The sequence below is a fragment of the Ipomoea nil genome, unplaced genomic scaffold, assembly GCF_001879475.1.
Source record: "Ipomoea nil cultivar Tokyo-kokei standard unplaced genomic scaffold, Asagao_1.1 scaffold1720, whole genome shotgun sequence".
Lineage (NCBI taxonomy): Eukaryota > Viridiplantae > Streptophyta > Magnoliopsida > Solanales > Convolvulaceae > Ipomoea > Ipomoea nil.
The window spans coordinates 881,282-908,112 of record NW_017618148.1 but is presented as its reverse complement, the minus strand read 5'-3'; the positions used below and the strand labels follow the sequence as shown (position 1 = coordinate 908,112).

The 26,831-nt window shown below is 38.3% G+C and overlaps 1 protein-coding gene across 1 annotated transcript; it reads left to right on the top strand.

The window, feature by feature from the left end:
* The first annotated feature begins 3,902 nt into the window (after positions 1–3,902).
* On the top strand, positions 3,903–5,463 carry LOC109191762 (exopolygalacturonase-like). Its single transcript, XM_019342413.1, has 3 exons — positions 3,903–4,080; positions 4,171–4,494; positions 4,568–5,463. Exons 1-3 carry the CDS (start codon positions 3,949–3,951, stop codon positions 5,327–5,329), a joined length of 1,218 nt encoding a protein of 405 aa, XP_019197958.1. The 5' UTR covers positions 3,903–3,948; the 3' UTR covers positions 5,330–5,463.
* Positions 5,464–26,831: the final 21,368 nt, after the last annotated feature.

The window sequence follows — 26,831 nt, the reverse complement described above, 5'->3', positions numbered from 1 at the left end:
TATCAATCTTTGAATAAAGCTTAACACCACTGTTTGGTTTCTGCTTATACCCAGCCTTAGCACAGAAGAACATCTTCATCTGAATTGACTTAGTAGATGCCTTATAACGTTGTTGGCCTTTCCTCACACTAAAACCAACTCTGTATGCATATCCATTATATAACTCAAAAGCTTCGTCAACATTTCTTACTACAACACCAACCAAGTCTTCATCAACTGCAATTGCAACAAAAATATAACCACACCTATACCAACTACTAAAATATGAATGTGCAGTTCACCTATAATGAATATAATATGCTACAATAGAAAATTCATAATCTCAGGTGAGAACATTCATAATATCATATAAGAAAGTTCATAACAGAGACAGAGTATCAATAACATTTGTGACATTATTAACATTCAAAGCTGCATAGATACTGAATCATATCATAACAAAAATAAGTTTGATAGAAATATATTCTTCATTTACGTAGAGGGGGTACGGGGAATGCCGAATAAATCCAGCCATGCTCTACATAAGAAGAACATATTTTCCATCAATAACAGATACACATAAATTATATACTCATGGCATGAAATGCATAAACTCATAACATAAAATTCATAATCTCATATAGAAAATTCATAATCTCATATAGAAAATTCATAATAACATAACGGAAAATTCATAACCTCAAAACTGTAAATTCATAACGTGAACAGAGTATTAATACCAATCACAACATTCATTTTGCATATAATCACCATGAATCAGTACCTACACCTACCAGAAACAACATTCATGATACTCCAACTAATAAAAAGAATCTGGACTTGAAGACGAGACATCAATGTCAATGTTTAACTCTGCTTGATCATTGCTTATTGAATCACCAACACAATCTTCATTCACTGAGTATATGCAAACAGTGTAACATACCAGTTAATATGTTATGAACATAGTACTATTACATTATGAATATTCATATCACATGCATGAACAGAGTATCAAAATTCATAATTGCGTAACAGAAAATACATAATCTCATATTGTAAAATTCATAACAGAAACATGGTACTAATACACAATTACGACATTATGAACATTCAAACTGCATAGATACTGAACAAATACGAATAAAAATAACTAAATCTTCAACAATCCATGATCTCATAAATCAAACGAAATCAAACGCATAAAATCGAACGCAACCTGGAATCGCAGAAATCATATCGGTTGAATCTTCTCCTCGAACCGTCGTCTCCTCCATCGCGAATAGGAAAGAATCGCGAATGTCGGATCACAACTGCCTTCAGAGAATTGCGAATAGGAAAGAATCAAACGCAAAGAGTTGTCGGATCAGAACTGCCTTCCTAACGCCGTTAATAGAACAGTGTATTTTTTTTTTAAAGACGCCAAAAACGACGTCGTTTGGAAGCGTGTTCACCAAGCATGATGAACACGTTTCCACGGCATAATTTGCGCATAGTGCGCTAGTGGGCTAAATGGGCTAGCCTTCAAGCCCGCTTACTAATAATGATTTAATGGACATTAACATTTAAGTTAAAATTAATATTTATTTTCAAAAAAAAAAAGTTAAAATTAATATTTTTTCCCATCAAACACATTAACCTAGGTACCCCTATAGGCTAAATGGGTTGGGATCGATAGATCAAGCTTGGTTGGATCAAATAATTGATATTATATTTTTACTAAATCTTTAGCCTCTTCACATTTTCGTGTGCTATGAGACAAGTTTTGTATTGCTTCTTTCCCCACTTCAGCTTGAGAGAGAGTATTAGGAATACTAATGTATTAGAAAAGTACCATACATCACGTGATTGAACTTAATTGTACCATACATTAATTGTAATAGAAAAGTACCATACATCTCATCGAATTCCATGCAGCCACCGCCCTCATTCCTAACCTGCCAAATGGAGGTACAGAACAGCTACATGTTGACCAACTCACCACCCTTGGCAATTGGCATCCACTGCCAGATTCCCAGGCTTGGGACAGCAATTATACTGTGGACCGCGATCCATAAAATTTTGTGACACGCGGTCTAAAAATAACACTGTTTCTTTAAGTAAAAAAATGACGTATCGTTATAATTAACGGAGAGCGCAAGTTTGATATATTAATTACCAACTAAAATAACATTATTAATTGCCTCATTGCAATCGCCTCAATAAGGATGGTGAAGCTTTTCCTATGGGACGACCAAAGATCACATATTAAAAAAAAATAAAGGCTCTGCTCGGTAAAATAGTTAGCTTATCATCTAATTTTGATTTATTTGATCATTATTAATTATTTGATTTTGTTAAAAAATCGATATTAGTATTTGGTTAATTAGGTTTTTGTAACTATATATATATATATATATATATATATATATATATATATATATATATATATATATAATCGCACTCAGGTGCGAATGCATTGCCCAGGCGCGAAATAGGAATGGATTCTGTTCGTCCACGTGTCCAGATCTAATGGATGAGAAACACTGATTTTTTAAAAAAACGCGGTGGCATTTTCGTAAATAATTGAACATCGAAGTGCAAGTAAAATGTATTACAAGTGCATGTAAAATGTATTATAGGTGCAAGTAAAAATTTACACTGAGCATCAATACTTAGTTGCATCTATAGTTCTAAGTAGTTGCACCTATAGTTCTAAGTAGTTGCACACATAGTTATAAGTAGTTGCATATAGGTGTATGAATGTTTGCGAGTGGTTTTCAGGGGTATTACTACCCGCTGAACTCAGATCAATGAATGTTAACAAGGCAAAATTACATGCACTTATAGGTGAAAGTAGGTACACCTATAGTTATAAGTAGTTGCACCTATAGTTATAAATAGTTGCACATATAGTTATAAGCACACCCAGGTGCATGAATGTTTGCGGAAAGTGAATGCTAACAAGGCAAAATTACATGCACTTATAGGTGAAAGTAGGTGCACTTGTAAGTGATTTTACTTGCACTTCGATGTTCGATTATTTACGAAAATGCCACCGCGTTTTTTTTAAGTTATTAGATCTGAACACGTGTCGCGCGCTGATTCGTTCGCATTTCCTTCCTGGGCACTTATTCGCACCTGAGTGCATCCCTATATATATATATATGTATATATATATATGTATATATATATATATATATATATGTATATATATATATGTATATATATATATATGTATATATATATGTATATATATATATATATATATGTATATATATATATATATATATATACATATATATATATATCTATATATATATATATATATATATATATATATATATATATATATATATCGAGCTCAAACCAAATTCGAGTCGACTTGTTTCATAACCGACCGAGCTTGAGCATCAATTTTCTAGCTCGATCGAGCTCGAGCTCGCTTCAGCTCGTTTACACCCCTCTCCTAATCTCACAGTCTCCGCCGATAACTAAAGATAAAAATAGAAACAAATTAAAATCCAATATGTTATCTAATCCAGTAATTTATACCAAATTTGAAACTTTTTGTTTTGGTTTTAATATTTACCCTCATTGATTTTTTGTTGGGATCTACCCTGTATGCATATGTTACTCAAGTTTAAAAAGAAATAATAAAAAATACATGGAATAAGTCTGTCATAATATTTACATCAATGGTCAGTTCCACACAATTAGGCTTTGAGAATTAAAAATTAGTAATGAGACAAATTAATTAAGAATCCGGTTGAACCAAACACTTGTAACACACCCAACAAAATTTTCCTAGAATTATGTTCCATATTCGTGGTAGCAAACTTCTCTTCTCACCTTATAAATACACACTCCCGATCATTTCAATTACCCATCAACAATCCGTCTGTATCTCAACAAGAATAAAGGAAAATAAAATAACATAAAATAAACACACACACACACAAAAAAAAAAAAAAAAAAAAAAAAAAAGAGATGGGTTCCAATGCGATTCAAGCTGCATTGATTTTTTTCTATGTGGCATATCTTGTAGCAACAATACAGGGCGTTGAAGTTAACGTTAAAACATCTGGTGCAAAAGGTGATGGGGATTGCGATGATACTGCGGTACAAACATACATGCAATAGTATTGTCTCTTTCTCTCTCTCTATATATAAATATATAGTTTGATTGTGTTTTGTGGTTTATTTGAGTAGGCTTTTAAGAAAGCTTGGGATGAGGTATGCAAAGCGACAGAGCCGAGCACGCTCAAGGTTCCGGAAGGCAAGTATATGTTGGGTCAGATTGGGTTTCTAGGTCCTTGTAAGAGTGCCGTAACATTTGATGCGGCGGAAGGTGCCAAATTTATCGCGCCAACCGATCTCAGTCAGTTCAAAACAAAAGATGGATGGATTTTGTTCAGCATGATTAAAGACTTTACGCTCTCCGGCGGTACTTATAACGGCCAAGGTTCCGCCGCCTGGAAGATAAACAAGTGTAAGGAGAATATGAATGCTCCCCTTTGTAAAAACCTCCCCATTGTAAGTACTCGATCTCATCTTGGATATGATTTTATTATTATTTTCTTTGCTTTTACTTATTATTTTTAAATAGAACATGAACTTGGGTACGTTGACGAACTCGGTGGTGAAAGGAATAAAGTCTGTGGACAGCAAGTTTTTCCACATGAATGTGATACAATGCAAGAACCTGACGTTGAATAAAATCAAAATCCGTGCACCGGCGGACAGCGCAAACACCGACGGAATCCACATCGGGCGTTCCGAAGGGGTTACGGTGGACGATGCCGAAATTAAGACCGGCGATGACTGTATCTCCTTCGGGGATGGCGCCAAGAAGGTGACCATCGAAAATGTGAAGTGCGGCCCTGGCCACGGAATCGCTATCGGAAGTTTAGGAAGATACCCTAACGAACAACCGGTGGAGGACGTGTGCATCAAAAACTGCAAACTCACCAATACTATGTTCGGAGTTAGGATCAAGACGTGGCCGGCATCTCCAGAGGGCGTCGCCACTGGCATGCACTTCGAAGATTTGAAGATGGTCAATGTGAGCACCCCAATTTTGATCGATCAGCAATACTGCCCCTGGAATCAATGCAAGGCTGGCGTCCCGTCGAAAGTAAAGATCAGTGACGTTAGCTTCAAGGACATAAAGGGGACGTCGGCGACGAAGGTGGCAGTGAAGTTACTATGCAGCCCTGGAGTACCGTGTGAAAAAGTAGAGATGTCCGGGGTGAACTTGGAATACCATGGAACCAATGGCAGCGCCATATCGGAATGTTGCAACGTGAAGCCAACACTCTCTGGCAAAAACGTCCCTCCAATTTGTGATGACGTTAAAGCTTCTGCGTAAGCACGTCTCCAAGAAGAAGTATTAGACTTTATTTAATTTGTAAATAAACAACTTAGATCTGTCAGTGTGGACTTATGTATAGATATGGATGCACCAGATCAGGTAACCCACAACTGATAAGGTGAAATTTGTTATGCGACTAATAGTACCATACATTTTTTTTCAATTTCAATTCTTTCCTACTTTATATTTCAATCATTATTAAGTGGCAAGCAATATCTAGATTATTAGCTGGAAGTGTTCACCACGTCCAACGTTGGTTATGTTTAGAATCAATGAATCCTAATCTTGATGTGCACACTGCTATCAACAGGTTTGGTTCCCTCTTTTGCTTTCATGATGATGATGATCATATGACTCCAAAAGTTTATCAACTTCCTGCAACCTCTCATTTCAAGAGATTGAGAGTAGTACATTTAGGTTCTCTCAACTTCATTAATGTACCTTCATATGTTGCGGATCTAATTCTTTTGAGATACCTAGCTCTGTGCCCATCCATGTCTCTTAACAGTTTACCATTGTTAAAGGATTGGAATTTACAAACTCTTGTGGTTTTAAAAAATAGTGATGGGAATTTTCATGGAGGAATTTGGAGAGCCGAATTGTTTGGATAATTTGTGGTATTTACCTCAACTTGAGGAACTCAAAATTGAAAGCAGACACTTGTATCCTGTTTTACTTCCATGGAACCAACGGCAGCGCCAAGTTTTTTTTTGTAATTTTAAAACTTTTATTTACATAACCAAATATCAATATTATTCGATCCACACTATTACGAAACATGAAAAATACTTTCATCAATTCCACAGACCAGCACCAGTGCAACATGAAAATATACATGATACACAAAATTACAAAATATGCATGTAAATTATTTATATTATATTACTATGATTGTTAGTTTTGAATTATGTATGTTAAAAAGAAAATGTATTCGGGACAATCAAATATTTTTAAAAATAATTTTTTTCGTATACATCAATTCCTATTGTAGGTTGTGTTTCACCCAATGCTCTTTTCAATTAAGTCATTTATCCAGAAAATTAAACACAATCCAATATAATGCAAATAAACAAAATTTGCATGCAATGCATAATTTGATCGAACAATATATCTTCATTAAAAATAAACAAAATTTTTATTTCAAGTCGCTCTTATTTTATCATTTCTCACAAAAAAAAAAAAAGAAAAAAAAAAAAAAAAAAAAAAAAAAAAAAAAAAAACAGGCAGCATATATGGGGGGCATGCATGTGTATAGTATGGGGTGAGATTTGCGTAAACTTTCACGCCTGACATCTTGCATTCAAAACATTCAAGGCAAGACCAATGATCACAGGTTTATAAATTTTAAAGCTTATAGAAGGTTGGAAAAAGGCCTTGTATTCTGTAATACATTTGAGATGCAACAAAAATACAGAAGACAACAAGGAACAAAAACTGAATCATTTGATATCTTCAGGCGTGTAATTACTTTCCTATAAGCTTTAAATCTCCCTCTCTCTCTCTATATATATATATATATATTGAGGATCAAATGAGGACACTTTCTGAGGATTGTGGTCTAATCTTGACCATTGATATTGTGTTGATGTGTGATTGTGGTTATTCTTATTTTATCATTTCTCAAAAAAACTAAAAGAAAAAAAAAAATAACAGGCATCATATATATATGGGGGGCATGCATGTGTATAGTTGTAGGGGTGAGATTTGCGTACAGATTGAACTTTCACATAGTGTTATATGAAGACAATAACATCTGCCCCAAGTCTCATAGTGCTGGTCTTAAAACTATTTCCATCTGAAAAGCTGAAAGTTTAAATTAACTAGAACAGAAAAGGTCAAACAAACAAATATTCAAAAATAAAAGGTCAAACAAATGTCAATTAATCATCTACATACACTTTCTCATTGCTAACTTCGACTTATCTGAAAATCCAAAACTCAAACAATGGTGCATTGCTTCAGTGTCCATTCCACCACCATCATCTGAGCAAAGTTAGCATGCATATATTATACTCATATAATTTAGCATTCAATTTTGTACTAGTGAGCCATTTGATGAAAAGACTAGAGCAGAAAATCAATAAACAGAGCTGGAGATATGGTAGAACTAAATTGCTTAGAGGCATTATAGATATGACATACAAAAGGCATTCTTTTGATGAACCATTCCCCAAGACCTAAAATAGATGTCCCATGTTAGTGTTTTTATGTTCAAAAACCCCATATTATAATTGGCAATATTATTATGGCATACTAAGATAGGTTTAGAGTCTGTCCGGTTGGGTCTACAGATGTCTAATCTATCAGAAGCAACGACAGAAGAACTGACACTGAAGATCTGATTTAGGAAAGCTGTTTCCTTAAGAGGTTCACGCGGTTGTATCAGCCCAGTATGGAAAGCGATCAGCGTATCTTCAAAGAAGGTAATGGACCTAATCTGCTACGATTACATTCCTCTTTTATAGTCCTACCTTCTACAATCAAAGTGATCTACAGAGAGTGTTTATTGAAGGATCTATAAGTACCAGTTCTTGAAGGGAACTAGGGGAACGCTGAATATACGAAGAAACTCTCTCCAGCCACTATATGAGTCTATATCTTTGATTGCTATGCATCTTCTCAATATAATATGTTCACGGTGATTAAGATGATGAACTTGAGAAGAGCTACTGCTGCTTAAACAAAAGGACACTGAGATCACATCGTTGTGGGAACAACGTCAAAGAGCATCATTGAAGTGGACTGCATCAGAGTGAGCTCTCCAAGTGAAGGGATTTCATTGGACTTCTGAATGCATGGCTCTCCATCTTCAACAATCCACTAAACCTGTGTAGACTGGGTTTGTACCTTGTGTGGGGCACTTGGGTAAGATCATTGTATATCTACCTTTGTACATCGGATTATGATTTAGTGGATTGGACGCCTACGTGATCGTCCCCCAGACGTAGATACACACTGTATCGAGCTGGGTAAACATTCTGTGTCTTTGATACTTGTGCTGATTCCTTATTATTAGTTTTTCTCCATGATCTATCTCTACTGATAGATAACCTATCTGAATCAATCAGTAATCTCAGTCAGTCAGATAATCCTTTTAATCTCGTAACAGTTAAAGAAGGAAAAGCAAAATTACATGTGGTATCAGAACTTTTAAGTCTACATAGTGACTTGGTCCGACGGGGTGTTTTAGTTTTGCTTTATTTCTGTTTTGTGCAAGTGCTTCTGCATGTTCGTTGGTTGGTTGTTGTTTTCAGGATGGATGCAAGTATGAAACCACCAGAACTAGATGGTCAAAACTACTCTTTCTGGAAGGCTCGCATGGAGATATATCTTCAAGCACAAGGTACCAGGGTTTATCGCACTGTCCTAACTGGGTGGAGTCGTCCTACCACTCAGAATGCACAAGGAGTTGCTGAAGAAAAGCCCATGGAAACTTGGACGGATGATGAGATTAATGCCTCTGATCTAAACAACAAAGCATTGAATTCTATTGTTGGATCCCTGCATGAATCTGTGTTTACTCTTGTTACAGGAGTAAAAGAGGCTAAACGAGTATGGGAAATTCTTGAAACTAGATTTGAAGGAACTAGTGATGTTAAACAGTCAAAGTTACAAATGGTTCTATCAGAATTCGAAGCCCTCAGAATGATTGAAGAAGAAACCATCTCTACCTTCCATAGTAGAGTTCAGAACTTGATGAACCGAGCCTCGATTCTTGGAGAACCATTCACTGATGAGAGAGTGGTCAAAAAGATTCTTCGGTCTTTGCCCAAACGCTTTCGGATGAAAGTAACTGCTATTCAGGAACACACGGGTTGGGAAAAGAAGACTGTCGGAGAACTTATGGGAAGCTTACATACTTACGAACTAGAAGTTCTTGCAGATGATGATATTGGAAACAACAGAAAAGGAAAGTCGGTGGCCTTTGTGGCTGAGGCTGATCGAGAATCTGACACAGATGACATAGATGATGAAACCTTGGCTCTCCTAACCAAGAACTTCAAGAAAATTTTGAAGGGTTTCAACAGAAAGGGTCAAGGTCAGTCCACCAGGACACAATAAGAAGGCAATAACTCTTCATATCAAAAGGTGGAAACCGCCCCTTTCTCACAGAACACTCAATCTCAGGCTGGGCGATCAAGGCAAAACAGAAAAACATTTCCACAGACACAGGAAAATCTCTCAATCGGTCAGTACAGTGTACGGAATGTGAAGGATATGGGCACATACAGGCTGAATGTGCAACATATCTTAAAAGGAAAAAGGCTATGTCTATAGCTACCTTCAGTGATGATGAAGAGGAAACTTCAAATGAAAAATCAGATGATAATGTAGGGAACTTTGTAGCCTTCTTCACTGCAACAGATCCTCAGTCAGACGGAGATCAGTCAGATGGAGAATCATACATATCAACTGATGACTTTGAAGAGAGACATACTCAACTTGAGACAGAATTTGCAAAGCTGGTTGCTAGCTGGGAACAACTTGTAAAAGTAAACAAGAATCTGAATGATGATCTGAAGCAAAGAGATGATCTTATAAAGAAATTGAATGCAGAGCTTGTCATAAAAGAAGATCTCATCACTCAGATACGATCCAGAGAAGGAAAATTAATCAAGGAATTGGAGAGTTTGAAGAAAAATATCCAAATGATGGATACCACATCCACCCTAGATAAGATCCTAGATTCTGGCAGAAATCCTTATGATAAAAAGGGTCTGGGATTTGAACAAGGAGAATCTTCAAAAAGTGCTCCTAAATTCATCAAAGAGGGTATGTCTAAAACCACAGCTGATCATGGGTATAAACAAGGACAGTCATCTCAGTCTGTTCAGAACAAAGGAAGGAGGTACGACCAGACTGCTAATACTGGCCTAGAAAGATTAACCCATCAATCTCACTATTCAAGGTTCAAAAATAAGTTTGTCAAAGTTAAATATTATACTCCCATCTGTCACTACTGTCAAACAAGAGGTCATACTCGACCTGAATGTTATTTCTTCTACAGAGATCAAAGGAAGGAAAAATATCAGAATAAGACTATTACTCCTTTCACTAGACAGGTTTGGGTCAGAAAATCAGAAGTCATCTGTTACCCCACCATTGTTCTGACTGCATCTACAACTGATGCTAGATGGTATTTCGACAGTGGGTGTTCCAGGCATATGACTGGAAATGTTAAGTGTCTGACGGCTGTTCAACCTAGCAGTGGAGCAGTGACATTTGGAGATAGACAAAAGGGTAGAATTGTTGGGAAAGGTATCTTGAATGTACCAGGTCTACCTCAATTGGAAGAAGTTCTTCTAGTCAGTGGGTTGAAAGCAAATCTTATTAGCATCAGTCAGTTGTGTCATCAAAACTGGAATGTGTGCTTTAATCGTAACTGCTGCAGAGTTAGTGACAAAGCAAACCAACTTGTCATGGAAGGAACTCGGTCCTCAGCCAATTGTTATGTTTTGACTAATGAAACCACGTGCCACCTATCCAAATCCGATGAATCAAAACTCTGGCACAGACGTCTAGGCCACATAAACTTCAGAGATATGGATAAGTTGATAAAACTAGAAGCAGTGAAAGGTGTACCAAAGATCATAATTGACCCAGAGAGAGTCTGTGGGGCATGTGCTATTGGGAAGAAAATCAGAACGCCACACAAAGTAGTAAGAGGCATCATCACTGAGCAATGCCTAGATCTTGTTCATATAGATCTCATGGGGCCAACTCAGATTGAAAGCATTGGAGGAAAGAAATACATATTTGTGTGTGTCGATGACTTCTCTCGATACAGCTGGGTATACTTTCTGAGAGAAAAGACAGAAGCCTTCAAGGTCTTTAAAACTCTATGCATAAGAGTTCAGAAGGAAAAAGGTGAGGCTATTATAAAAGTTCAGAGATTGAGGAGTGATCATGGAAAGGAATTTGAGAACTCCCTATACTCAGATTTTTGCTCTGAGCATGGTATTTCACATGAGTTCTCAGCTCCTAGAACGGCTCAACAGAATGGAGTAGTGGAAAGAAAGAACCGAACTTTACAGGAAATGGCTAGAGTTATGTTACATGCCTCACACCTACCTCAGCGTTTTTGGGCTGAAGCAGTTCACACAGCTTGTCATACAATAAATAGGGTCTATCTTAGACCAGGTACAACGAAAACTCCATATGAGATCTGGAAGGGAAAGAAGCCTAATTTGAAATATTTTCATATGTTTGGGACAAAGTGTTATGTACTAGCAGATAGAGAACAAAGAAGGAAGTTCGAACCAAAGAGTGATGAAAGCATCTTTCTTGGATACTCTCCAAACAGTCGTGCTTACAGAGTCTACAACAAGAGGACTCAGTCTGTGATGGAGTCAGTGAATGTGATTATCGATGACAATCCAGAAGAATCAGTGGATTCAACAGTGAAAGAGATTTCTCTAAAGGATCCTGCTGAAAATAACAACAGTCAGCCCAAACTACAAGAACTGTCCGATGAAGATCAAGAAAGTTCAGAACAGGAGATAGACCTCATAAATGAGGTAGGTAAAGACAAACCCACCAGAACTCAGAAAAATCATCCATCAGACAACATTATTGGGGATCTATGTGATGGAATGAAAACCAGAAGCAGAATCAGAAATAATCTGACAGAAGTATCTGGGTCTGCGTGCTACACCTCAAAGATAGAACCCAAAAATGTCAAAGAAGCGTTACAGGATGATCTGTGGATCAAGGCAATGCAGGAGGAGCTACATCAGTTTGAGCGGAATCATGTCTGGAATCTAGTCCCAAGACCTGACGGTGTCAATGTTATTAGAACGAAGTGGATCTTTAAAAATAAAACTGATGAAGCTGGAAATATCGCCAGAAACAAAGCTCGGTTAGTGGCTCAGGGTTATACTCAGATTGAAGGGATTGACTATGACGAGACTTTTGCTCCTGTAGCTAGACTCGAGTCAATCAAGATATTGCTAGCTGTCGCATGTATTTTGGGGTTCACCCTATTTCAGATGGATGTCAAGACAGCCTTTCTGAATGGATATCTCCACGAAGACATCTATGTGGCTCAACCTAAAGGCTTCGAAGATCCAGAACATCCTTCATATGTTTATAAACTTCGAAAAGCACTCTATGGCCTTAAACAAGCCCCACGGGCATGGTATGAACGACTGACACAGTATCTGCTCCAACATGGATACAAACGGGGAAGTGTTGATAAAACTCTGTTTGTAAAAACTACTGGAAATCATGTAACCATAGCCCAAATCTATGTGGATGACATTGTGTTTGGATCAACCTTGCAGAAATATACAGATGAGCTGGTAAAAGTGATGGAGGAAGAGTTTGAAATGTCCATGGTTGGTCAACTAACTTACTTTCTAGGTCTACAGGTTAAGCAAAGTTCGGAAGGATACTTTATTTCACAAGAGAAGTACGCTAAGAATCTTGTCAAAAAATTTGATTTGGAATCATGCAAATCATCCAAAACACCTATTTCCACCTCCACAAAAGTATCAAAAGATGAATCTGGTGTATCAGTGGATAACACAGTTTATCGTAGCCTGATAGGTAGTCTGCTGTATCTAACAACCAGTCGACCAGATATAATGTTCAGTGTTGGAATCTGTGCAAGGTATCAATCGGATCCAAAGGAATCTCATCTGATAGCTGCAAAACGTATTCTAAAATATGTTAAAGGAACTATACAGTATGGTCTCTGGTACTCCAAAGACAGTGAACTGAATCTGGTAGCATACTGTGATGCTGATTGGGCAGGAAATATTGATGATCGAAAAAGTACTTCTGGGGGATGTTTCTTTGTTGGTAAAAACCTAGTATCATGGCTCAGCAAGAAACAGAATTCAATATCTCTAAGCACTGCAGAGGCAGAATACATAGCAGCAGCTGGTTGCTGTACTCAGTTGGTGTGGATGAAACAGATGTTTCTGGATTATGGTCTTACACAGGGAACAATGATACTCTTTTGTGACAATGTCAGTGCTATTAACATCTCCAAGAATCCTGTTCAATATTCCAGAACGAAGCATATTGACATCAGGCATCACTACATCAGAGACCTGGTTGAATCCAAGGAAATTGAGTTGGAATACATTCAGACTGACAAACAACTGGCGGACATTCTGACTACGCCACTAGATGCTAATCGTTTTGAAATTCTCAGATCTGCTCTGGGAATTTGCAGAATTGACTAACTAAAGCAGTTGGTCCGTTAGAGAGGAGTTGGTTTATTACGGGTCAGTGATATGACTTTGACTTTCCTTAAAGTCTCCTCTCTTTTTACGTTAAGAAGTCTATATAAGCTTATTCTTCTCAGAAGATATCTTAAAAGATCTTATTATCTTTTTCAAAATTCAAATTTCCTTGGGATTTGTTTCCTTCCTAAAAAGAAGCTATACCGTTGCGTCAATCAATCACATCTGCATGGTATTTGACAAGCCGCTTTGACTAGGGCTTATTATTCTTAAGGCTGTTTGTTACCGGTTCAAGAAGAAAGAAATCATCCTTGCTCTCATCTCCCTATTCTCTTGCATATCTGCTCTCAAAGATTTGTACTTCTCTTTTCGCATAATCTTCTATGGCGGATCCCGTGAGAAACATTATCATCAAAATCGGAAAGAAGGTACACTCTCCGGCGACAGCCCTGAAACATATTCAGACGCTTCTACAGTTGGCTATGAAGAAGAAGCTCAAGCTTGATCCTCTGCTTTGAGACGAGATTCTGGTGACTGTTATGTCTAACTACCCAGAATTTTATGCTGAATGGTCGGCAGACGACATGACTGAACTACTTATGATGGTTGCCGAAGCAAATGATGAGGTCTCACCAGTGTCTATTCCAGAACCCGCTGATGGAAATCGGGCCGGGGCATTCTTGCAATACTTTGCTCAGCGTGCCCTAGAATCTGATGAAGCTGCTCGACGACGAGAGGAGTCCCAAGCTCTGTATCTCGAGGCTGCTCAGAGAGAAGCGACACACAGACAGGAAATTCTTCGACAACGGGTAAATGATTCTGAAACCCCCATTGAAATTTCTCCTGATAGACCTGTTGATCCTTCTATTCCATCGTCAGTGTCTGTTATGCCTGCAAATTTATCGGCTTTGGATTCCGAGAAATCCCCTGTGAATGTTGATCCCCTATCTTTGCATGTGACTGATGTTTCTGGTGAAAAATCTGATGTGTTGCATGTGACTGATGAGAAAACAAAGACCTCTGATGAGCCAAATCCACTAAGTCTAGTTGTTTATGCTTCTGAGAATATTGCTCTGCCTTCGTCTGAGACTGTTAATGTCTCTAAAGAACCTTGCTCTGCTGTTGATCCTCCTACCTTACCTAAATCTGTTGAAACTGTTGATTTATCAAGTCCCAACAAGTCTGAAAAAACAGGTGGAATCCCTGTTTACGCTGCAACATCTTTAGAAGAGAACCTGGAACATGTGCGATATTTTGCTAGGCTACCAACTACTTCATTCCCTCAACCTTATCGAGTGATTCATCCTTCAGAATCCTCCAGCGAAGATGATAAGATACTGGCTGAGGTGTATGGATCCCAAGCACCTTCATCTGCTGCTCCTACTGTTGAGGGAACTGCTCATCCTGACTCCACAAATTTCAGAATTCGAGAGATATCAAATATTGTTGGGAGCTCATCTGTAAATGTTTCTGATTCTAGCCATTCTGTGACTCCAGTCCAATCCCCAACTAGAGAAACAAGACGGACAAAAAGGAAGAATGTTCCAGCAAAGGTTGTTGTTGAAACCAGTGGTGATAATGCTGATGTGGATCAGCCTGCGAAGAAGAGAAAGTCCAGTGAGACTGTTAAGCCTGAAGAAGACCCACATGTCCATCAAGTGTTCAAGACTCTGCTTTCTTCTGTTAAGCACCAAGGGCATACCACTACTCCAGCTACATATGCCCCAGCCCCCTCTGTCAGAAAAGGGAAACCGACCACAAGGTCAAGAGGTCAAAGTGTAACTCTGGAGGTTTCCCCTGTTGAAGGAATTGACACTACTGTTTACAAACCTCAGTTTGTATCCCCTGCTGCACAAAACAAATGGGCCACTATGGTCAGAAGGGAGCTTATTGTTCAAAGAACTGTGGATGAGAATTAACTGAACTCCGTTTGTGACATTCTGCCCCTGCTAAATGAAGTTGGTCTTTTGAAAACTGTTACAGATGTTTGCCCTTACTCCAAGCTGCTCACATATGAATTCTATTGCAATCTCAGTGATGAGATTGACAGTTCCACAGGACCATGCAAGATGCAGATCTTCATAAGAGGGAAGTGGTATGATTTTGGGCCAGATGTGATAAATACGTACTATGGCTTGCCTGCAGTGCAAGAGGAGGTTGTTACTGATTGGGACTTGGTGGCCAAAACTCTTACCGGTGGTCAGACTACATCTTGGCCTACATGCTGAGCTCGCATCTCACGTCCAAATATGTCATCCTACATCGCCTGGCTCTGCACAACTGGCTTCCATCAGCCCATTTCAACACAGTTGGGAAGCTTCTAGCTGGGTTCTTATTTAGAATTGGAACTAAGATGCTGTTTGATCTGGGCAAATGGATTTATTATCATGTTCTAACTCTTATTCATCCCCGAGAATAGAAGGTAAGACTACCATTTCCAAATCTTATTTTTGGCATCCTTACCTCTCAGGGTCTTAAGCCTATGCCCAGTGAAGTCATCAGTCCAACGCTGCTCTATACTGTTGATAAACGCCTCCTGTCTGGAGATCATATTAAGGATGTCGTTCCTGTGACTGCCCCATCCAATTCAGAACCTGATGCTGTGAATGATGAGTCTCCCCATGCTAAAGATGTGAAGCTCTCCGAACTATTGAAGGCGCGAGTTACTGATCTTGAAACGGTGCACGGTATCATTGCCAAGCAACTGACCGGTGCGCGTACTGAGCTGGCTACTGTTCTACTCCGGTTGAGCCTGACTGAAGTTGCTGCTGCTGCGGATCCTGAGAAGACTGACAGTGACTCTCCCTCAAATGCTTGATCTTTGGCTACCATTGGCAAAAAGGGGGAGAAGTCGAACTCAGGGGGAGTTTTTGAGATTGTATGTTTGAAGTACCTTCTGGCCCTGGCTGGGCGATATGTTTGGATGTTGTTTCTTTTGATCTTAGACTGCTGTTTTTGTTACTAGACTGTTTTGGTTTGTTTTTAATCAGATCGGACATGGGTTGCTTTTTTTTAATAACCTATCTTAGTTCTTTTTATATAGTTGAGTTGTTTTGCCAAATAATAGGCAAAGGAGGAGTTTGTTAGTGTTTTTATGTTCAAAAACCCCATATTATAATTGGCAATATTATTATGGCATACTAAGTGATAGGCATATTTTATCCTCATATTTTAGGTACATCTTTATAATAATTTTACATTAATTATTTAATATTATCTAATAATTAGTTAGTTTTATATATAATGTTTAATATAATATATAATATATAATATATAATATATAGAATACTAATATATATATATATATATATATATATATATATATATATATATATATATATATATTTATTTATTACGTACTATACTATATAAGAATACAGTAAAATATATTACGTACTATAATCTTATTTATATATATATATACATATTATGAACCATAATAAATATTAAGTTTGTGGGTCCCATGATTGCAATTAGACAAACAAAAAAATAATAATAATATATCATATGACTTTGTTTCAATTTGTTGGTCAGAGGAAATGGCAGAGCGATTCTCATGGAAAGCTTCGGACATGCGGAGGAAAAGTAGGGAGCGGATGGTTGAAATTGATTTAGGTTAATTTAGAATGTGTATAAATAGTGTAAGTGTTTTATTGTAAATCGTTCATTCTTTCCTCCTCTATAGTATTCGTTGAAATTGTTATCAATGTCCATTTGTGGCTAATTTCTAGTTGGTTTAGTGAATTGAAGCCCCGGAGTTCATAACGCTGTAAGGTTATTTATTTATTTTTATTATATAATTTTTATGCATTTGGGTATTAAATATTCTTCTAAGTTATTTGAATAGTTGTATCATTTAATTGCTAGGGAGGCCTACTAGTTATTTACTTGATATAATTATTTGCTATATTAGATAATGTTGTGCTACAAATTATTCTAATATTCAGTAGCAACTGGGTTAATTATTGACGGCTTAGTGATAATTGGACTCGGGTAGAATATTTTCCTAAATTAAATGCAACCGCTTGTGCTTGTGTTATTTAGTTTGTCGGTTTTCCTAGTTCCTATTGCTGCTATTAAATTAAATCTATAGCGCTTGTCTTAAGTTATTTAGTAGTTAGGGGTAATTAAACCGCTTGTGCTTTATTTACCTACAACTAAGGGAAAACAGAAAGGAAATAATTTCACGACAAATATTCAATTGCATATTAATTACTTTATTAATCAATGATCAGTGTTGAATTCCGGTGGTGGATCTTTACTAACCAAGGTTTCTTATTATAAGTGTTTTCGATATATTATTTTCATTGCTTTATTCATTCAGTTAAATTACTTATTTATTTAAATTCTCTTTTATTTTATCTTTATTCTCGATATATTCCAAACCCCTACCTTTAATTTGAGCACAAAAGTTAAACTAGTTACTCCTCGTGGGATCGATCCTTACTCCCGCTACTACGTTTGTAAGGTTTTAATTTGGGAGCCTACAACAGCTCACCACTAAGATAGGTTTAGAGTCTGTCCGGTTGGGTCTACAGATGTCTGATCTATCAGAAGCAACGACAGAAGAACTGACACTGAAGATCTGATTTAGGAAAGCTGTTTCCTTAAGAGGTTCACGCGGTTATATCAGCCCAGTATGGAAAGCGATCAGCGTATCTTCAAAGAAGGTAATGGACCTAATCTGCTACGATTACATTCCTCTTTTATAGTCCTACCTTCTACAATCAAAGTGATCTACAGAGAGTGTTTATTGAAGGATCTATAAGTACCAGTTCTTGAAGAGAACTAGGGGAACGCTGAATATACGAAGAAACTCTCTCCAGCCACTATATGAGTCTATATCTTTGATTGCTATGCATCTTCTCAATATAATATGTTCACGGTGATTAAGATGATGAACTTGAGAAGAGCTACTGCTGCTTAAACGAAAGGACACTGAGATCACATCGTTGTGGGAACAACATCAAAGAGCGTCATTGAAGTGGACTGCATCAGAGTGAGCTCTCCAAGTGAAGGGATTTCATTGGACTTCTGAATGCATGGCTCTCCATCTTCAACAATCCACTAAACCTGTGTAGACTGGGTTTGTACCTTGCGTGTGGCACTTGGGTAAGATCATTGTATATCTACCTTTGTACATCGGATTATGATTTAGTGGATTGGACGCCTACGTGATCGTCCCCCAGACGTAGATACACACAGTATCGAACTGGGTAAACATTATGTGTCTTTGATACTTGTGCTGATTCCTTATTATTAGTTTTTCTCCATGGTCTATCACTACTGATAGATAACCTATCTGAATCAATCAGTAATCTCAGTCAGTCAGATAATCCTTTTAATCTCGTAACAGTTAAAGAAGGAAAAGCAAAATTACACCCCCAACCATGATGACATGAATACTCTAACCAAGAAAATGAAAGTAAATAAACCACCATGTTATATATAATGTCACTGCTATTGGAAATAAAATGACACTCTAAAGGAAGATCAGTCAGCAACTATTACCATACGACAGTGTACTTCCTTTGAATCCAACACCCGAGCTATTTTGTTTCTAAATGCTTTGCTCCACTCAATTGCAGAAAGTCTATAAATAAACACTAGAGATACACCAACCCATATTCTCTTCCAACTTCCAACACCACTAAATTTTCTCTTTTTCTTTTTTTTTTTTTTCAAATTAATCATGAATGACTTCCAGTAAGATCATTCAAACTGAAATGAGTAATCTAACTTGCTTCTCCGAACATAATTCTATAGTAAAACCTTCCCAGACATTATAAAAATTCAAAAGTGCCATGTTTTCTCTTAAAAGAAAAACAAGAAACTAACAAACAAATGAATTGCGGCTTTGTCAGCTTTTATACGAAAATAGCCAGCACCATAATCAATAGATCGCACTTGGAAACAAAATTAAAAGTTCTCTATTCCCAATCCTAATACCCTTCATCAAACACAGTTCAACTCCCTAATACCCCACCACCCAAACCCAAACCCTAACACTACCCCAAAGTCTAGGAAAAGAGAAAATTACACTTTTAGTCCTATGACTATTAATGTCTTGTTAATTTCAATCCACGACTTTAAAAACTAACAATTTAGTACCTTAACTATGCAATTTTTAACAGATTTGGTCCATGCGGCCAAATTGCCGGCGAATTTTCACCGGAAACTTGTAATTCATTTTAATTTGTTTAATAAGGGGGGCAATTCGGTCATATCACGTTAAAAAACAAAAGGGGAAGTACTTTTCACCACCGCCCAAAATGCAGCCTCCGATTGCTTCGCTCGCATTGGAAATTTCGACTCGCGAGATGTATATGTTTGTTTAGAAATATAGAGGATGAGGAAGAATGGTGATGGTGAAGTGGAGGCTGGATGAAAAGTAGTTTATGCTTCGCTTACTGTGTTTTGTGCTTTTAGCCTCAGCAATCGCGGTTATGTGTTTCAGAAGTCAAGTTTTCCAAGGAAGCAGCAGCATTTTACATTCGTCCGCCGTTGGAAATTTCATCGCCGCCGGAAATGCAGCTTCTCTGCAGTTTCTGACTACTTCGCTCAGCGGCGATGGAAACTCGGACTCAGAGTCGCCCCGCCGGAAATAGCAACGTAACGGTGCAGTTGAATTCGACGGTGATCGGCAGCGAAGATGCAGGTTCTTCGCCTCCGTCTCCGCCTAGTTATCCCAATTTGATCGATTCAATTCAGTAAAATACATCAATAATTGTATGAATTTTTTCTTTTTTTAGATATATAAAATTTTCACAATAATGGTTGAACTTTCACCGGCGAAGAACGAAGAAGGAAGAAGGAACAAAGTGAAATGACCCATTTGCACCCCAATTAAATAAATTAAAATGGATTAAAAGATTCCGGCAATAATTGGCCGACAAATTGGCCGAATGGACCAAATCTGTTAAAAATTGCATAGTTAGAGTACTAAATTGTTAATTTTTAAAGTCGTGGATTGAAATTAAAAAGACCCTAATAGTCATAGGATCAAAAATGTAATTTTCTCTCTAGGAAAATTACCAAAGAAATTCAAATAATTAGAAATTAGAAAATTTAAATAATAATAATAATAATAATAACTTACCAGCGGGAAGGCAGATGGCGGTGTCGGAGATGCGCGGTGGCTGTGGTTGTGGCTGTGTGGTGGGTGGCTATGGTTGTGCAGGTGAAACTCGGAGGCGTCGAATCGAAGGCTTGGGTGATGGGCAGTGGGAGGTGTGGCGATGGCTGTGGCGCTGGGCGGTGTCGCGGTGCGCGGTGGCGGCGAAGTCCGGTGTCAATGGGCGCGGTGGCGACGTGTCGCGGTTAAGGCTTGGGGAGTGCGATTTGGGCGATGGCGGAGGGGAAGAATGAATGAGAATGGGGCGCTGAATATCTACGCTTATTTATCTACACATGGGTTTTTAAAAACACTATGATGTCGGCTATTAACTAGCCGACGTCATATGTTAACCGAATTAAAAAAAAAAACAAATAAAATAACTTACGACGTCGGTTATTAATTAATAGCGGACGTTATATATTTTTAAAAAAATTAGAAAATACTTTTAACGTCGGCTATATATATAGCCGACGTTAAAAGCCCGACGTTATATGTGAATTCTGTAGTACTGACTCTAAGATGCTAAAATTTAAAAAGTTGTTCAAACCTACTTTTTCAATTAACGTTTTTTAGAAAAGAAATTATATCTGTTGGCCGTCGGTCGGATTGGCCGAGTTCAGCCCCTGCTCGATTCGAGACGTGGCGCTGTGGCTTACCATGGAGAGATGTGGTTAAATGGTTAATGTCCACCTACTTATCACCAATTGGTTTTAAGTAGGATATGGCAACCAGGTACCATAGAACTCTGTGGTTAAGCGTGCTTGACTTCCGGCAATCCCGGGATGGGTGACCCCATGGGAAGTAAACATAGTGCAGATCCCAGTTTCAGCCCCTGCTCGATTCGAGACGTGGCGCTGGAGAGATATGGCTACCATGGGTGACCCCCTGGGAAGTAAACATAGTGCAGATCCCAATTTCAGCCCCTGCTCGATTCGAGACGTGGCGCTGGAGAGATATGGCAACCATGGGTGACCCCCTAGGAAGTAAACATAGTGCAGATCCCAGTTTCAGCCCCTGCTCAATTCGAGACGTGACGCTGGAGAGATATGGCAACCAAGTACCATAGAACTCTGTGGTTAAGCGTGCTTGACTTCCGGCAAACCCGGGATGGGCGCTGGAGAGATATGGCAACCAAGTACCTTAGAACTCTGTGGTTAAGCATGCTTGACTTCCGGCAAACCCGGGATGGGTGACCCAATAACAGCCATTTACCAAACAGGGCCTTTGGTTAAAAGGATGAAATATTGGACTACGGTCATAATTTAGCTCAAATGCAATTATGTATCGGAATGTAGTTTAGTAGTTTTATCAGTGGATGATAAAAATAAATCAATTTATTTACTTTATGGTTATTTGTAAATAATTTCCAATTCTATCATGAAGTTTAATTTGATGATGTAAACTTTAGATCATATTTTTTAATTTGCCACAGGGATTAAGGAAAAGAACATGATCTCTTAAATTTTTTTTATCATAATGGTTAATATATAACTTTATGTGATCAAAATAAACTGCTTAATATATAATTTTAACTGATTAAGGATGTTGTGGCTACTCCCAAACCAAATTAAAATTATAAGATCACTAGACAATTATCAAATTCTTGCCTAAACTTTATGTGATTAAAACTTAATAATCTTAGGTAGCTGAATATGTTGTAGCTATTCCTTAATTAACAAGATTGAAAACTTAAGATACTTCAGTAAATTAAAGATGTTTTGGTTATTCTTTAATGAGCCGAAATCAAATCACATTGGCAAGGAATACTTAAAATTTTTGACAAACATATTATACCAAATAAAATAAAAACTCTTGTCCTACGGATTTTGCAAAATCATCCAACATGCAAATTACAAAATATTATCCTAAACTTTCATACAAAGCAACAAAGTAATATGGTGGGATTAAGTTGTATTTTAATTAATCACCGAAAGAAAGTTTAGATAAAATTCTTTATGTGTTTATAAGTTATTTATTCAATCATGATGTTTAATTTTTTTGTTATCACATTAACTTTTAACATTTTAAAATAGAGCCAATGCTACCACAAATTGTTATACCCTGGACCATGCTCTACCAAATAATTTGCCTATACCACTACTCCAAAATTTTCCCTTCCAATCTTCTTCTCATTATATGGCATTTTTTAATTGGACAGCTAACTTTTTTTTTTAACTAATAATAGAGTACAGTTATTCAATTTATGGGCACCCAAAATTTATAAGAGAAAATTTTTTGAGTGGAAAATAACATTTTCTTTTAAAATATTTTACTCCGTACGTTATATTTTGAATGAAATATATACAACTTGGGGCTTTGCTCTTTACCATGACTCCAAAGTAATTAATTAAGAACACTAGTTAATAAAAGCATTTAAGCAAACATCATATGTCACTAACAACTTAAGACTCTAAAGTATCATCAGTAGATAATGTTGAAATACTTAAGACTCTAAAGTATCATCACTAACAACTTAAGACTCTAAAACAAACATCATATGTCACTTAGAATTGGGAAATAATGTAAGAGTGATTAGGAAAGAGAAAATGAGAGAGGGAAAAAAAAAAAAAGGAGAAAACTGAAATAAAAAGAAAATAAAATAAAAAGTTGAATCGTCAGGCGCGCTGTTTTGCGCACACGGGCGCGTGCAGTGTGGCCACAGGCTGTGCGCAAACGCGCACAGCCTGTGTTGCTTAAATTTTTTTACTTTTTCTTTCTTTTGACATTATTTTTGCATTTGCAGGACAAATATTCTCTTAAATAACTCTACCCCACATCTCTTAATATCTCCATCCAAATTTATTCATTTGACATTATCCCTTTATTAACGTTTGGTGTGGATGCTCTAACAACTTAAGACTCTAAAGTATCATCAGTACATAATGTTGAAATACTAAACGTATAAGAAATGAATTTTGTATTAGTTTTTGTTTTTACCCTAGTGTTAACAAGTTAGTTCATGGTTTGTCAGAATTAGAAATATTTTTTTAAATGCACTCCGGTCTCACTACTCCTAATTTTTTTTAATACTAACTCTATTGCACTGTACGTGGTATCAATCTGTCTCCACAAACTTTCTCAACCTAAACTAAGGTTCAAATTAAACATGTATATATAAGACTTTTCCGTATAATATATATTATATATTATGGGTCTTACTTATGTTGTGAAAGTGAACTAGGTCCATTAAGTAATTGGTTGGACTATACATTTAGGTTTAAGTCTTATTCAACCAATGTTCTTATATAAACCTTGTATTGATGGGAATCAAGATATATGAATATTATATGGTACTCATACTACTCAGAAAATACTAGTACACTATCTAGAGTTCTGAGTCAAGTATGAGACAAAACGGCTAACCCTATTCTGTAGATCTACCGTTCAAGAGGCAATACAAGGATATCAACTATGGCTACCGTTCAAGAGACAATACAAGGATATCAACTATTGCTGCATATCTACACGCTTCCGCTTCCGCTACTACAAATTAAATTTTTCGTGGATTATTCTGTATATAGTTAGATCATATTTAAATCTCACAGTATACTCCCATTTGGAAGAGTCACAGGGGTACCATTGACTTATAAGCTACTTGGCTCCACTACTCCTACATTAGAAATTGATGAAAAATGTATGGCAGGATATGTCTCAACTAGTTCGCATATCCATAAAAGAGTCATTCTATTTTTCCTTTTCACCATTATTATGCTGGTTGCCATCAAAGTAAACGTATTAATTTATTTTGAATTAATTAATCAATTGAGTTGTGTCTTAGAGAGAATTAAATTATTTACATCATATGAAACATGCATGCATGTTTATATTATAATTACTTTAGTCTTATCGTGTAAACAGAAAAGGACGTATACTATACATTGATTATTACGAAAGGACAGTCCGATCAAATGAGAGGTTTCTTGCACACTAAAGGCTTGATGTTAATTGGCGATCATAAATAAATTCATTGCGATTTGTATCACCTAAACGAAGTAGACATTTTCCTAAATCTGAATCACCATTTCTTCTTATGGATGCCAAAATAATTAGTGTTCCATGATAATCAAATTTTAAAGTCATATTATGTTTATTTTAAGAAAAATTACATCTTTGGTCATTCAGTTATACTTGTGATACAGATTTAGATCTTGAGTTATATGCGTGACCATCTTTAATTATTTAGTTATGCATGTTATGACAATTGTAGTCATTGGACTGTTTGTGCCACCAATTTTTCACTTAATAAAGTGGATGATTTGGTTATTCATGGACTAAAATCGCCACGGTGCGCATAACTTATGAATTAAAAATGGTTACGCATATAACTGAGTGACTAATTAAGTCTGTGTCATAGGTATTGGTAGGGAATATCCCGACCGACCTTTACACCACCACGACCGGACTGACTTTGTCTTTGTCTTTCTGTCTTTGCAGGTAACAGGTCGGGCTTTTACGAAGAACCCGGTCGGGAAGGAACCGGGAATTGCCCGAGTGATGGTGTCGACCACCGAGCGGTAGCCCTTCGGCGAGAGAGCTGACAGAGGACACGTGGCGGCTCTTCACGACGACAGGCAGGGCACCCGGGAGGATGACACGTGGTGGCTACGTGGAAGACATGCCGAACGGCTGGAATCCTGTCCCCGGCATAGCAGCTATAAATACCCACAGTAGCTACAGTGTAAGGGACTTTTGGACGATCGATAGGTTGTTACTAGAGCATCCCGACCGCAGTCAGTCGGTACTCAGAGCAACCAAGTAGATTGTACTTAGGGCCTTTACCGTGATCAATAAAGTCTTTTATTTGATTTAATCGATCTCGGGTTATTTTATATTGCTTGCGTATATTTAGCAGCATCATTTTGGCGCCGTCTGTGGGGAACCGTGCGAGAAAGCAACGTCTTGACGAGCACAGCTCCCTTTCCAATTATGTATCCGTGGGCTCAAAACAACTTCGCCGACGACCAGGCGGATGCAGCTAGCTCATCTGGGCACCATGCCACCCAACAGCAGGGTCAAACGGTAGAGCTGAATCTCAATCTCTCACCGCCGCACCCATCTAACACATACCCGGTCGCCCAACAACCGGTGAACTACATACAACCGGGATACCCAACACCCGGCCAACCATACCAGCAGCCGCCGATGATATATCCCGGTCAATATCCATACCCGGCCCCCCCTCCGCCGTACGGGTATTGGCCAGGCCAACCGATGTACTACACTCCCCCGGTTAGTTATCCACCATACATGCCTGCTTACACAGCTCCAGCCGCCGCCCCTCCAGTACAGCCGACCGCACAGGTAGAGCCGCAGCGTCGATCAGCCTCTCGGGCTCGACGCTCGGCTCATTCGCGGTTGGGGTCGGGGGGTGCTGATGCGATGGAGGCACCAGCGCAGACCCAGCAAGCGGTCGAGGTTCCCGTCCAAGCGGAGGACCCCGAAGAAACTGCCCGAGCGGCAGCTTTTGATCGTCTTCGACCGGAGATGCGCCAGCGTTTGGGACCCCAAGACCCGAACCGCGGGCAAGAAGACGTGCACATGCAGGAGGCTAGCCAGGAGGCTTCATCTGGGTATAGCGAGTCGAGATCTCACCGACGGCGACGCGCTCGGGATACAGCCCAGGCTGCTCAAGCCGCTGAGCTCAACGAGACCCGAGGATTACTCTATAACCTCCAGGCGGAATTTGCGCAATTCAGAAATGCGCACCCAGCAGCAGCCCCGGTTGGACAACCGACCCTGCACCAGACGCCTTTCACAGCGGCAGTAATGGCTCAGCCTTACCCGCTCGATTTAAAGGTCTCTGGAGAGAAAAGTTACGATGGTCGGACGGACCCTGAGGCTCACGTCAATGATTTCTACAGCAATATGACGTTGAAGGGTGTGTCAGATGCCGTGATGTGCAGGGCTTTCTATTCCACGCTTACCGGTCGAGCGGCGGAGTGGTTCCGAACTCTACAGCCGGGTTCGATCGACAGGTTTGACACCCTGGCGGTCAAGTTTGTGAGGAAGTTCATCACTTTCAAAGTGGTGAGGAAGCCTTATATGTATCTGGAGAAGGCCAAGCAACTTGAAGGCGAGAGCTTGACCGACTTCCTCACCAAGTGGAAGGCGGCGGTCGGGGAGGTAGAGCCCATGGACGATGCTACCGCCACCCACATGCTACATATCTCTCTCCGAGCGGGGCATTTAT

Coding starts and splice junctions, on each gene's coding strand:
- LOC109191762 (XM_019342413.1), top strand. CDS start 3,949: ATGGGTTCCAATGCGATTCAAGCTGCATTGATTTTTTTCTATGTGGCA. Junction 4,081..4,170: donor GGGATTGCGATGATACTGCG/GTACAAACATAC, acceptor TTATTTGAGTAG/GCTTTTAAGAAAGCTTGGGA. Junction 4,495..4,567: donor TTTGTAAAAACCTCCCCATT/GTAAGTACTCGA, acceptor ATTTTTAAATAG/AACATGAACTTGGGTACGTT.